This window comes from Perissodus microlepis, chromosome 16, assembly GCF_051167445.1.
Source record: "Perissodus microlepis isolate ML-2025 ecotype Zambia chromosome 16, ASM5116744v1, whole genome shotgun sequence".
NCBI classification, from domain to species: domain Eukaryota; kingdom Metazoa; phylum Chordata; class Actinopteri; order Cichliformes; family Cichlidae; genus Perissodus; species Perissodus microlepis.
In genome coordinates this window covers 33,063,548-33,077,276 of record NC_140476.1, presented here as the reverse complement: position 1 = coordinate 33,077,276, position 13,729 = coordinate 33,063,548, and the positions used below count along the sequence as shown (strand labels likewise).

General features: G+C 44.1%; 1 protein-coding gene across 3 annotated transcripts in view; it reads left to right on the top strand.

Moving 5' to 3' along the window:
- kalrna (kalirin RhoGEF kinase a) overlaps nucleotides 1-13,099 on the top strand; it is a 154,165-nt gene extending 141,066 nt beyond the window's left edge. For all 3 annotated transcript variants that reach the window (XM_084954647.1, XM_084954646.1, XM_084954648.1), the window contains 11 exons: nucleotides 901-963; nucleotides 1,178-1,205; nucleotides 1,641-1,803; nucleotides 2,710-2,831; nucleotides 2,915-3,046; nucleotides 3,123-3,284; nucleotides 3,906-3,984; nucleotides 4,067-4,118; nucleotides 4,550-4,698; nucleotides 5,089-5,227; nucleotides 5,322-13,099. In XM_084954647.1, coding sequence (XP_084810773.1) covers nucleotides 901-963; nucleotides 1,178-1,205; nucleotides 1,641-1,803; nucleotides 2,710-2,831; nucleotides 2,915-3,046; nucleotides 3,123-3,284; nucleotides 3,906-3,984; nucleotides 4,067-4,118; nucleotides 4,550-4,698; nucleotides 5,089-5,227; nucleotides 5,322-5,870 — 1,638 coding nt within the window. In that variant the 3' untranslated portion in view covers nucleotides 5,871-13,099. The remainder of the gene's footprint in view (nucleotides 1-900; nucleotides 964-1,177; nucleotides 1,206-1,640; nucleotides 1,804-2,709; nucleotides 2,832-2,914; nucleotides 3,047-3,122; nucleotides 3,285-3,905; nucleotides 3,985-4,066; nucleotides 4,119-4,549; nucleotides 4,699-5,088; nucleotides 5,228-5,321) is intronic.
- Nucleotides 13,100-13,729: the final 630 nt, after the last annotated feature.

Here is a 13,729-nt window from a genome sequence, read left to right as displayed (position 1 = left end):
CCCAGCGTCTGTCACCAAGGGCAACTTATGACTGAGACAGAGTCCAGCCCTTCTCCAGGAGACTAGTTCCAAGCCGTGCGTTGAGGTGAGCCTGACTATACCTAGCCAGTACCGCTCAACCTTACGCACTAACTCAGGCTCCTTCCCCACCAGTGACATTCTCCTAATTGCTAGCCTTCACTTATTGAACCTGACCTTCCTGTGGGTGGTGGGCCTACAGGAGGATGGGCCCGTGTCCCTTTCAGGCTGTGGCCAGTCAGGCCCCATGTACTAATGCATGACCCAGTTTGCCAATTTGCCATTGGAGACCCTAATAGGAGGCAATAGCCTCCCGACAACATAGCCTCTAGACTCCCTGGGACACGCACACCCCTCCACCACGATAAAGTAGCGAATCATTCTAAGAGTCGTATTGCACTCCCCAACCAAAGATTTTGGCTTATCACAGGTTTAACAGTTTGAACATTTTCTGGTGATAAGGTTAGATTTACAATCTTAAAGGACTGATTAGTAGCCTCAAAACTTCTAATTATCACTTAATCGAAAGACAAATGGTGGCAGTTTTACAGTGTGTCAGAAAAATCCAAAAGGACTCTCAGGTGAGTAGGATCTGAAGTGTCCACTGTAGCCACTGTTTTGCTCTCATTTTTTCTCATATTCTCAGAATCTTTCCTTTGTCCTCTTTCATCTCTTTTCATATTTGACATCATTTTTTCTGTTTTGGTTCTGCTCAACTTCGTCTGCATCTGTCCCCTCTCGTACTCTTTCCTCCTGTCGCTCCCGTTTTCCTTTTTTTTGTACGTTTCACCTTTTTTATGTCCCATCTCCATTCTCTTACCTTTGACTTTTATGTGCCTCCATTCCCCTTTTATTCTTTTCCCTTGTTTCATTCTCCACCAGGAGGTCCAAACTTCAGATGATTCAGATTGTGGTGATGACATTGACCCAAAGACAGGCATGGAGGTACCAGCTGTTCATTTTCATTGAAAAGATCTCTGACTCGGTGTTGAATACTTTTCTATTGAATTATTATATCAGCATTAGACAAACACTGTGTTGGAGACAAATGTGAGAGAATTTAAGAAGTTTAAAATGTGGAGCTATTATGTATAAATTCATTTTATATAATACTGCTTCATATATGCTGAAAACTAATCCACATCTAATTATTTTCCAGCTTCTGAACCCAAACTTCATCCAGGAAGGTGAGACATACATAAGGCAGTTAATGCAAATTCCATTTATTTATTCATTGAATAAGTTGTGTGACAAAGCCAAGAGGCTTCCAAATGCTTTTCACTACCACGGGAATACAAGAAGTCCCAACTCCTATGTCAGTCTGAAACAGCAGCAAACCTGGTAATAAATGATGTGCTAGAATCAACCTGATTATTCTGATCTGAATCGAGTGATTTGGCAAAACTGGTCATTATTTATGCTAATGCAGTATAACAGCAATGCAACAATTCCTTCTGAATACATGAGAGAGGTTTGAACTGTTCCCAAAAACTACAGACCTGAGCTGAGAATGCTTGAGGTCACACATGCCTTCACTCAGAAACAACAACGTGATAAACTGTGGACATTTTAACTTGAAGAGCTGAGGGGAACGTGGTTTGTGATGCGTTTTCTGTGTGCAGTGGCTCCAGAGTTCTTGGTCCCACTGTCAGATGTGGTATGTGCATTCGGAGAGACCGTAGTCCTCTGCTGTAAAGTCTCAGGACGGCCTAAACCTTCAGTCACTCTGAAGGGCCCCGACCAGAATCCAGTGACCAACAACAGCCGCTTCACCATAGACATCAGGTAACAAAGAGACCATGAGGAACACCAGATGTGTCCATGAAGGCTTTCCAGAGGACCATTTCAATGCTGCATTCAGATTCTTGTTTTTCCTCACCTGCTTCTCCTTCAGTGTTTTGACTTTTAAACATACAGTGGTGTAAAAGTGTTCACCCCCTTCCTGATTTTTGTGTTTCCGATCATCAACCAGATTTAAATATCAGACAAAACTCACACAAGTAAACACAAAATGCAGTTTCTAAATGAAGGTGTTTATTAAGGGAAAAAAAACCTAAACCCTCATGGCCACGTGTGAAAAACCTAGTAACTGGTTGGTCCACCCTAAGCAGCAACAACTACAATCAACTGAACGTTTGGCAGTGAGTCTTTTGCATCGTGTTGGAGGAATTTTGGCCCACTCATGTTTGTAGAATAATTGTAATTGAGCCACATCGGAGGGTTTTCAAGCACGAACAGCCTCATGCCACAGCTCCTCAGTCAGATTCAGATCAGGACTTTGGCTAGGCCACTCCAAAGTCTTCATTTTGTTTTTCTTAAGCCATTCAGAGGTGGACTTGCTGTTTTGGATCACCGTCCTGCTGCAGAACTCAAGGGCACTTCACCTAGAGGTCACAAAGAGGTGGCCAGATGTTCTCCTTCAGGCAGCAGAAGTCATGGTTCCATTTTCGACAGCAGCAAAACAGCCACAGACAATTACACTCCCACTACCATGGTTTACTGTTGGTATGATGTTCCTTTTCAGAAATGCTGTGTTACTTTTACGCCAGATGTGATAGGATGCCAATTATTTTTCCACACAGGAAATCAGGAAGGGGGCAAACACGTCTTCACACCACTATAAGTAGTACCCTCTATGAATGCAGCCTTTTGATCTTTCCTCCCCTCTCCATACTCCTACGCACTGTGCAGGGATACAGGTGACATCTTGTTGAAAGTCTGTAATCTGATGCCTCAGGATACAGGAATCTACACCTGTGTTGCTGTTAATGACCACGGCACTGCATCCTCCTCTGCCTCCATCAAAGTCCAAGGTGTCGCACTTTGATTAACACTGAGGACCATTTGAGACGGTTACTGTTGATTTGGGGTTGATTATTTTTGTCTTGGCTTGCAGGTATCCCAGCAGCCCCAGTGAGACCTGTGGCTCAGGAGGCCAGCAGCACAGCGGTGATGATCCACTGGCTGCCCCCGGCTTCATCTGCCCACTGTACTGTCAGCAGCTATACTGTGGAGTACAGACAGGAAGGTCTGTGTATTAGCCACTGGAATTGTTCTTTAGTGATGTTCAAACAGACTGACCTTTCCTCCTCTTTCATTCACAGACTCGTTCCTGTGGCAGCAGGTGGCCAGCAGCAGGGAGGAATGTGTGCAGATCGACTCTCTGATCCCCGGAGGTCACTATCAGTTCAGAGTTCGGGCCTCCAACCGCTGGGGTGTCGGCCCACCATCGGAGCCCTCAAATATGGTCACACTAGCCAGCAGCAGTAAGTCACACGTGCTCTTAACAAAGAAAAGTAAATGCATGAGGATGCATTCAAGGATACCAAAAGGTATCCTTGAATGCATCCTAGACCTGAAGGTGAACAGTTTTAAAATCTCAAAGATTTGCAATTGAATTTGCCGTCAGCTGGTGAGAGTATGACACACTCCACCCCTGGAAATATATCACTTGGCAGTAGAGAGGAGTAAATGAAGAAGGTTGTTTGCTGGAGAGTGGGCAGGCAGGTGAGCCTCGGGTAAGTCCTGATTCCACAGACTCATAAAACCTGAGCGCTGATCTGGCTGTGAGCTTTTCAGTCCAGAAAGGGAAGTAGGTGAGCCTTTCAGGCACTGCAGGTAGGTGACTGGAGAACAGGCGAGGCACGCTGAAGCCGATTTACCACCATGTGGAAAATAACTGCTACAGCTTGTCCTTATTACACAGCACTGATGAGGCAATGAGCTGACCGGGCACCTCTGCCCATGGGCATAAACACCGGTAGATTAAGGCGAACCACCTCTCCACCTAAGAGTAAAGAAAGAGAAAATGAAAACAATTTCTCCACTAATGCTGACATGTTCAGGGGGAATTATCTTACTTATGTATTTGTTCTTTGTCTGTCCAGACTCTGGCTGTGATGGGACGGGCATTCATTGGAAGGAAAACTTTGAGTCAACCTTTACTGAGATCTGTGAGATTGGAAGGTAAAACGATTTCAGTCACAAATAACGTCTCTATCAAGCCAAAGCAGCCTGTTTTTAATGCAGTCTCACTTGCTTTGACCAGGGGACGGTTCTCAGTGGTACGGAAGTGTGTCAACAGGTCCACTAAGAAAGAGGTACTTGTTCCTTTTGTTTAACTTCTTAAAAATTAAACTTGATATTTTATCAGCTACTGTGAGATGCAGACACATTCAAGATGTAACCTGTTTTAATGATCGTATAGATAAACTTGATAATCTGTCTGTGTTTGCACAAACAAGCATTTTATTATCTAGCTGTAAATCCTTGTAATCAGCTCTGCGCCACCTTGATGAAAAATCCACAATATATCATCATGCAGAGTGGTTTTGTCTCAAAACTTTAACTTCAGGCGGGGTGGCTGCAGCTCAGGGGGTTGAGCAGCTCATCAACTAATCAGAAGTCTGTGAGCTTGTATGTTAGGCAAGATACTGAACCTCAAGTTGGATGGGACTATTCAAATAGATGCACCTTGGCATAGAAAAAACTATATTGCACATTTAAGTGTTATGCCTTGGTTCTCCACTAGGTGGCAGTGAAGTTTGTGAGCAAGAAGATGCAGAAGAAGGAGCAAGTGGCGCATGAGGCAGACATTCTGCAATATGTCCAGAATCACCAGCTGGTGTCATTGTTGGACACCTACGAGTCTCCCTCCTGTCTGATGCTCGTCCTGGAGCTGTAAGTCGACCGTTTGGCTGCTGCAAGATTTTTTTTTATTGTAGTGTTTTCGCTTGTTTTTCACAACAAGTAGAGTTTTCAGCTGCTTTTAGAGAGCGAGTGCCCACGTGGTTTGGTATGAACCAAACTAGATGGCTGTTACTTTTTAATAGTTTTCGTATCAACTTTGCTCTCTTTGAATGTTTTCATAATGTTTACACTTTCTCAGCACAACCAGGACGAGCAAAGCAAAACAGCTGCTCCATAATGTGAACGTGTGACATCACCCATTCACAGTGAATGAGTTACAAAGCCTGAAGTGCATATTGACAGCTGTGTGTAATAGTCTACTGAGCGAGTCATTCAACCACACAGTGCAGAAATCGAAACTTGTCTGTGTTTCCATGTTAGACTGGAGGATGGCCGCTTGCTTGATTATCTGGTTGCCCACGATGAGCTGATGGAGGAGAAGGTGGCCTTCTTCATCAGAGAAACACTGGAGGCCCTGGAGCACCTTCATACCTGTAGAGTGGCACACCTAGACCTGAAGGTGACTGCAGGTTTTTGTCACATATGAAAAGAAAAATATTGACAATTGTTGTTTGCTCATCTGTGTCTAAGTCATAACTCTGTTTTTGCTGTAGCCCGAGAACATCATGGTCAACCTCCATTCTCCCATGCCCAGTATTAAGTTAATTGATTTTGGCGACGCTGTCCAGTTGTCTGCCCACCGCCGATACGTCCACCTCTTGCTCGGGAATCCAGAGTTCGCTGCGCCTGAGCTGATCCGTGGCGCTCCAGTCTCCGTGGCCACAGACATGTGGAGCTTGGGTGTTCTGGCTTATGTCATGCTTAGTGGCGTTTCTCCGTTTCTGGACGAGTCACCGGAGGAAACCTGCATCAACATCTGCCGCCTAGACTTCTGCTTCCCAGATGAATACTTCTGCAATGTGAGCCAGGTGGTGAGGGATTTTGTGTCATCATTACTGCAGCAGGATCCCAGGAAGCGGCCGAGTGCTACTTCCTGTCTCCAACATCTGTGGGTGGGTCGTGGAGGTGGGGAGTACTCCAAGACACCACTGGACACGGCACGGTTGGCCACATTTATCGATCGAAGGAGACAACTGCACGACGTTCGGCCCATTATGAACGTGAAAGGGCTGGTGAGCAGCGGTATGGGAAACACACTGTGATGGGATCTGAACTCCCACAGGAGCGTTTGATTGTCTGTCAGTGTGTGCGTGGGACAGATGTTTGGTGCTGAATCCTTCCTGTGGTGCAAAATGGAATCTTCTTGCTACTGCAGGACCACGATCAGTCACCTGTAGACCAAAACCTTAACGCCAGAATATTTATTTATTCTATTACCTTGTTATTTGTTCATTTACCAGATTTCAGCAATGACACATGAAGCGGGTCAGGTAAACTGCCAAAACACCACAAGAACCCAGAGAAGTCAGCTGGACTAAGGTGGAACTGGATGTGTTTGCTCCAGTTTACCGTCATGTAACTAACTGTTGGGACTTTGCAGAGGCCTCTCGCTGAGCTGAGGACTCGTGCAGTTGATCTCAGGCACTGGGGCAGTGCTGTCTGTTGCTTAATAGAGGGTCCTGCACAAAGTGCTATTTGACCTGCAGGTAGTTGGACAGTTGCAGGAACACCGTGATGAGCCTGTTTCTAGTATATTTGTAATCATTTCCTTTCAAGGACAGTGTCAGCACAGTGTCCTAAAAATTATATTTGCATATTGATAAACTTCAACTACATTTTTGAAGGGAAATATATTTTCCCACAGTTTACTCGAATATGCTGGTATTCAAAATATCTTCTTCCTCTTCTCCAGTTTCTCTTCGTCACTTTTCTTTCTCCTGTTTTTACTCCTTTCAGGCAACAGATTACAGATTACATGTCTACAGAGGTGGGAAATAACAAATACTCTGTTACAGTACTTAAGTAGGATTTTCAGGTATCTGTATTTACATTTTCATAAAAGGCTCATTACTTTAGCTTTGACACATTTAAGGGGTAATATTATTATCATTTCACATCACTGCAGGCCCTCTGGAACAGATTTGAACCTAAATGTTGAGGACAGTAACATCGACGACAATCCTGTTACGACAAGAGGCAAAAACATATCAGTTATACATCACACATACATTAATAGCTCTACTCGGGGGTTAAAGTGGACCGCAACGATCTAGAAAACCATTTTTGGTGTAGAGACCATGAGCTGCGATGCACTTCAGCATGTAGCTAGCACTACAGAAGAGGAAGTAACGATGTTTTAACTGGCAGATCATTTTAAATGTACCTTTAAACAACTCAACAAATATAAACACACAAAGTGTTTGTGTGCAGTGTGGACAGCAAGTTGAGCTGCTTTATTTCCCAGGGAGAGAAATGAATGAGTTCACTGAGAGATGGAGAAATGTAAAAAAAAACTAGATTGGAAATAACATCTAAATGTAGTTTTGAGTTTTTGGATCCATCCGTTTGTTTTCTCACACTGTCATACATCTGCAAAACAAATCAAAGGATTCTGACTTTGTGTTATTAAAAGGTTGCATGAAAGAGCAGCTTAGTGCTGAGTCGGTTCATCTACAGCACGGTGCTTAAGTTTAAAGTAGTGCACGATGTTTGCCTGCTGCAGAGAACCTGTTGCGTTCATGCTCAGTGTTACATCGGCTGATGCTGATTGGATTCCCTCACTGACTTCCATCTTTGTGCTACAGACGGAGTGTAAAACAGCCTTGTGAGTCTGTGTAATCTCTGCTTACATCTTGCTAATTCAGTTGGTTAAATTCACAAAGAGCGGTACATTTTAGAGCAGCAGCAACACAAGTCAGTCGATCACAGCCTGTAGACAAAATGTACACAATCAAAATGAATGGAGCTTATTTCGGTTTTCCCCACACTCCAGCCGTACAACTGATCTGAGAGTTTTACACCTGCCAAATCCCACTTTAATCCCTGACTATGTTCTTTTACTATTTAGGTGTTTCAGCAGTCACCCACAGTTTTTATCCCCTTTGTACACGAGGCTCAGTTTACATTTCTGTGCATTTTCACTTTTACTTGAGTTAAGAAGTTTAATCAGCAGTTTTCAACACGAGTGTCCATCGTTCTCCTAAAGTGACGACTGTCTGCGGTTTTGCCACCTCTGCATATTTGATGACACAGTATTTGTGACTCACTCAAGCTGGAAACTGATAAAAGTTTGAAGTGTTACCGAAGCATCTGTAAGGATCTAAAACTTTAAGTATGGACGATGTTTGTTTGTTTTTCTAACATGACTTCATCACACATGCATCAATATGTTGTGTGATGCTGTTACTTACATGGAAAAGTCTCTCCGCAAAGAAAAATGATGCGTAGAATTATAGTTTATGGAGAAACTGTTACCTGTAGCTGTCATATAGGCCACACGAATAAGGACTGCACTTTTCTATGATCTACCTTTAATTTATTAAATGTTTATTTATTTCAGGACTGAACTAAGGGTGGTGTAATATTTGCTCTGGGGACCTAGAGCAGTTCGTTTACTCGACACATGGAGTTCACAGAGGATGACTAAACCTACTGAACTAAACCAGTGTGACTGTACAGCTGTGTAGCAGCAGACTGACTGAACTGTAGTGAATGTGCTGGACTGTCCTGAACTACAATAAACGGAGTTAAAATGCAAACATGTTGGCATCGCTTGACATTACTTCAAGGAAGATCAAACAGCGTCTGGATATCCTTCTTCTGTGGTATATATGGACGACTACCGGACGTTAGCAGGATGCACCATGGACACAGTTTGCATCAGTGTTTACAGATTCTTTGTCCAAAAAGTAGGTAGTTTACAGACTAGTAAATACAAATCAGGAAAGACCTGCATGTAAATCACCAGTAATGGTTTAGAAATCAGGTTACAAAACTGTCTGTTTCTGTAAGTAAAGCCTGTGACATTTGGTGTGAAGGTGGGAAACTCCACCCTGAAATCTTTTTTGTTGTATGTTTGTTTACCAGTCACTGTGGTGAATAACTGTAGTGGTTGGATCTCATTCATTCAGCTTGTAAATGTGCTCGTGTGGCTGCAGACCCTTTGGATGAAGTGGCCGCTGTTCCTGGGAGGCAGACGTTTACTGATGAATGTACTTTCTTGTGGAATGTGCTCTGTCGTCTGCTTTCACCCACTCGCCACACTCCCCGTTTTTCATCCTCAATCTTCCTCTAAGCATTTAGTGTCAAACAACAGCAAAGCTCATTTGCATGCTTGGATACTAAATGGTCCACAGGAAGGAAATTCGTCTTTAGAAGCAACTTTCATATCGGACGTGTGTCTGTCACTGCAGCTGCAATCGATTCAGGTGTGTCCGAGTGCTGTTTTTCTTTTTTTACCACTCTCTCTTTCTAGTAGAGGTTCTTGCTGTCTTATTGTGGACTTGTTGGTCTTGTTCATTATTTGAACTAAAACTAGCTGACGATGATCAGAGGAAAACTGCAGACTTCCCCAGTTTTTTCGACCTCTCATGCAAAATAAATCAATCAATAAATAAAACAGTTTCAAGCTGTGTCTTTAGGAAAGGTGCTCGATGAGGTCACACAGACCGACTGGTCACTAGGGAAAATGAGTGTTCGCCGACAGAGCGGCTGTTAGAGTTGGCTGGCAGTCGTTAAAGTTGGTCGCCGCCATCGCCAGGTATTCCAGGTATTCCAAATACAGCAGGCAACAATTCTGTAACCAAAATAAATGAATCCCACCTAAAAACCTTCGGATAGAAGACAGGTGGCAGCAGAAATACAAACCAGTTTAAAGCACTTTGAGGCAACTGTTGTGATGAGGTGCTACATAAATAAAACTGGATTCAGTTGACTTCATGACTGAGCCAGTGATGGTGATGAAGGTAAGAATGAACTAGCTGATGTTGCTCACCTGTTTCATGCCTGCTCAACATATCCCAGCGTTGTTGTTAACATATGTCCAGTCCTGTGCCCTCAGAACAGCGTCGTGTACAATAATTGCAAAAATGAGATGATGGTGTAAAATAACTCGTGGCTGCACTGACATGTATGTACTGCTGTTCTAGTCTTGGTGACTTACTGGCTCTTTTTAAACCAACTCACATTTACCCATATATTCTGTTAGTACTTACAAAGTTATTAACTAAGTTTAATAAATAATACAGTTTAATTAATTAAAAAAAGAAATGGAAAACTCACCTAACCGTGGTGGAGGGGTGTGTGTGTTGTTTGGGGCCTTGATAGACTCTAGCAGGCAAACCGGTCCATGGTGAGAGGCCAGACACCCATACGAAGGGCAAAAAGTCAGGGGCCAAATGCCCAGGTTCACTGTGGCCCCACCCTGAAGGCAGGCATGAGGAGGGACTGGACCTCAGCCCATGGATGTGGGAGTAGTTTTGTCAGGCTTTTGACCGAGACTGCTTCAGGTCTGCTTCAAACTGATTCTGCCAAACTGTCAGGCGACTCGGGAGAAAAAGCCGTGCTCTACTCACACTTCTGACCTCAAAATTATCTCTAGTTTTTGCAGAGGATGTGATTCTGCTGGTTTCATTAGGCTGTGGCCTCCAGCTTGCACTGGAATGGTTCACAACCGAGTGTGAAGCAGTGAGAATGAATTTCACCTTCAAGCCTAAGGCCATGACTCTCAGCTGGTGAAGTGTCCATACTGGGTCACAGTTGCTAAACCCAAGTGGAGTTTAAGTATTTCCTGGTCTTTTTCATGAGTGAGGAGAGGAGAAGTGGGATGTTGGGACCGTGTCTGTAGTGATGCGAGGCGGGTCCAGATAGAGCTGAGCATTAAACCTGGGTGAGGCGTGTTTCAACCTAAGGAAGCCCCGGGGTAGACCCGGGACGTGCTGGAGAGATTATATCTGTGACCTGAGCAGAGGGAGGTCTGAGCTACACAGGCTACTGCACCCATGATTTGGCCCAAGATGGATGGATAGGTGTGTGTTTTGATTGACTGACCAGAATGTGGGTTTAGGTCTTGCACATTTATAAACAGATCATTGGGAGAATAAAATAGCCAGAAGGCAAAAGGACAGATCAGGAACTCATTAGGATTATAAGTGCAATGTGCAAATGTTGGAACACTGTGTAAAATATGGAATCTGAACTGAATGCAATGATCTGTAAATCTCATGATCCAGCGTCTCCTTCAAAATGGAGAATAAAAATGATATCCAATGATTAAACTGAGAAATTGTAGCAGTTTAAGGAAAAACTTAGGTCATTTTTAATTTGGTGGCACCAACATGTGTCGGAAAAGTACGCTGTATGGCGTCCCCTCTTCTTTTAACAACGATCCATAAACGTCAGGGACCTGAGGAGACGAGCTGCTGGACTAGTGGAAGAGCAATGCTGTCTCATTCCTGGCTAATATAGGATTCTAGTTGCGTAACAGTCCTGGACCTTCTCTCTCTTACTTTTAATTTCACGATGTGGCAAATTAGTCTTCATTTGGTTAAAGGCCCCTTCTACAACAAATCCATGCTGTTGTAACAAATGCAGCATGCAGTTCAGCATGATCTTGGTTAAACATTCACTGGAAAAGATATTGCCTGTATGGGAGCTTATGTTGGCCTTAAACCTGCATATACCTTTCAGCACTGATGGTGCCTTTCCAGATGTGCAAGCAGCCAGTTCCAGGCAGTGTTGCCAACTCCTCAGTAAGGAAAATCGCTATTGGCTGTCCTAAAAGTCGCTAGAAGTCGCCAATCACGTCATCGCCTAATTTGCATAATTGATCATGCTAATGTAATTGTAACCTACGTTGTTGGAGAGAGAAATAACATCGTGGAAGAGACATGAAGTGAGTAAAAAACGTCCTAAATGCAGTTAGAATTTATTTAGAACTACAAATTAAATTTATTTTAGCAATTATTGTTTTTTAATGTCACAATTCCAACCCTGCTCCTTTATCCGGGCCTGGACCGGCAAAAGTGACCCGAAATAGGCACTCTGGTGGAGTTACTTTGTGTGTGTGTGTGTGTGTGTTTATAAGTAGTTTTAAACCTTGTGATCCACAAAACAGCATAACAGTAAAAGAAGAACTGACTGCGTTACAGTCAGAGCGGGAGCAGCGGCTTCGCTCATGCGCGATTCATTTGTCGTTTGGACGCACAGGTGTGAACGTCTCCTGCCCTGATAGCAGCTGGGGGAGGACTATCCTCCGCCTGGGAGCGCTTTGGCACGGGCGAGGTGCCCAAAGCAGTACCGCTGCCTGTTGAGAGTAAGAGCGATATGCGTTTTCACGTCAAAAAGTCGTCATAAATAAGTCTGCAATAATACCAGAAAGAGTCGCTAAGGGGGGTCTGAAAACTCGCTAAATATAGCGACAAAGTCGCTAAGTTGGCAACACTGTTTCCAGGTACGTTTGCACCTCTATGTCATCAGAGAGACAAGCTTTAAAACTGAGTGCTGGTAACAGGCAACGAAGCTCCAGCACCTCATTATTTTGGAAAACATGGTGTCCATATTTTTTCTAAAACAATAAAATCAGATTTTAAATGGCTTTGGTCCAGGAATGACTGGTGTTTGTGGATTTAACCTGCATTCGTGGGTGACAGAGGAAGCTATGTTCACACATGTTTCTGGAAGTATTCCTGAGCCTATGCAGTGAATCGTGTGTCTGAGGGTCCAGACTCTGAGAATAATCTAAAAACAATAATGTATTGTAAATGATGAGTTATTCTTTTTAAATTTACACCGAGGAACATTAATCCGAAAAACGAATAGTAGCTGGAAATTTAATTAAAAAAATCCACGTGTAGACAATTTGACTTTTTCAGCTGTGGTTTCAGATGCTTTTAAACCCTGATTGTAATTAGGAATGAATCCTGTGCTCAGAGGTCTAGGTGCAGTTTCCCCCGCGAGGGTACCTGGACCTGGGATAGAGAGAATGTTTGGGGAGTGTGATTGTGTGTACAGTGTCTATTTATGTCTGTCTCCACATCGGGTGAGTGCTGAGTATTTGTATATGTGTGCATGGGGGTGGGAAGGCATGTTTGTGTCTGCGTGCGCCTGTTCGTCTGTATGTCAGGTCGGGTCTTAGACTCCACCTCTCTGGGAACATCTCAGGCCCTCCAAAGTATGGAGGCCTATCTCCCCCACCACACTGGCTGATGCCCTCAGGCGTCGGTGCGTTGGTGGTTCTTGGTGGCTGGTTCCGGGGCTGGGCGCTCAGGTATGTACCGGCTCACTCCCAGTGGCTGCGTGGTGGAGCCTGGCGCCGGTGGCTCGGTCAGGCCCCTTCTGGGGGGTGGGGGGCTCGGGCCTCTAGGCATGGTCAGACACTTCGAGATTTTGCTGGTCACCCACCTGTGCAAATCTCCCGTCCAGACGTCTGTAATGCTCAAAGTGTTGTATGGAATAAAGAGAATTGTGCTGATTAAAGTGATTGTTGATTGAGCATTTATACAGCAAGTGTTGTTCTTCCTTCAGCCCAAAGATCAAAGAATTGGGATATTTAGCAACTTGCAGTACCCTCTGGTATGCACCTAGTTGGTCAGAGGTTCATCCTACAGCAAGATAATGACCCAAACCCAACTTAAATCTGTTGGGCATCTTTCAATTCAATTCAATTCAATTCAATTTTATTTATATAGCGCCAAATCACAACAAAAGTCGCCTCAAGGCGCTTCATAGATACAGAGAAAAACCCAACAATCATATGACCCCCTATGAGCAAGCACTTTGGCGACAGTGGGAAGGAAAAACTCCCTTTTAACAGGAAGAAACCTCCGGCAGAACCAGGCTCAGGGAGGGGCGGCCATCTGCTGCGACCGGTTGGGGTGAGAGAAGGAAGACAGGATAAAAGACATGCTGCGGAAGAGAGACAGAGGTTAATAACAGATATGATTCAATGCAGAGAGGTCTATTAATACATAGTGAGTGAGAAAGGTGACTGGAAAGGAAAAACTCAATGCATCATGGGAATCCCCCGGCAGCCTACGTCTATTGCAGCATAACTAAGGGAGGATTCAGGGTCACCTGGTCCAGCCCTAACTATATGCTTTAGCAAAAAGGAAAGTTTTAAGCC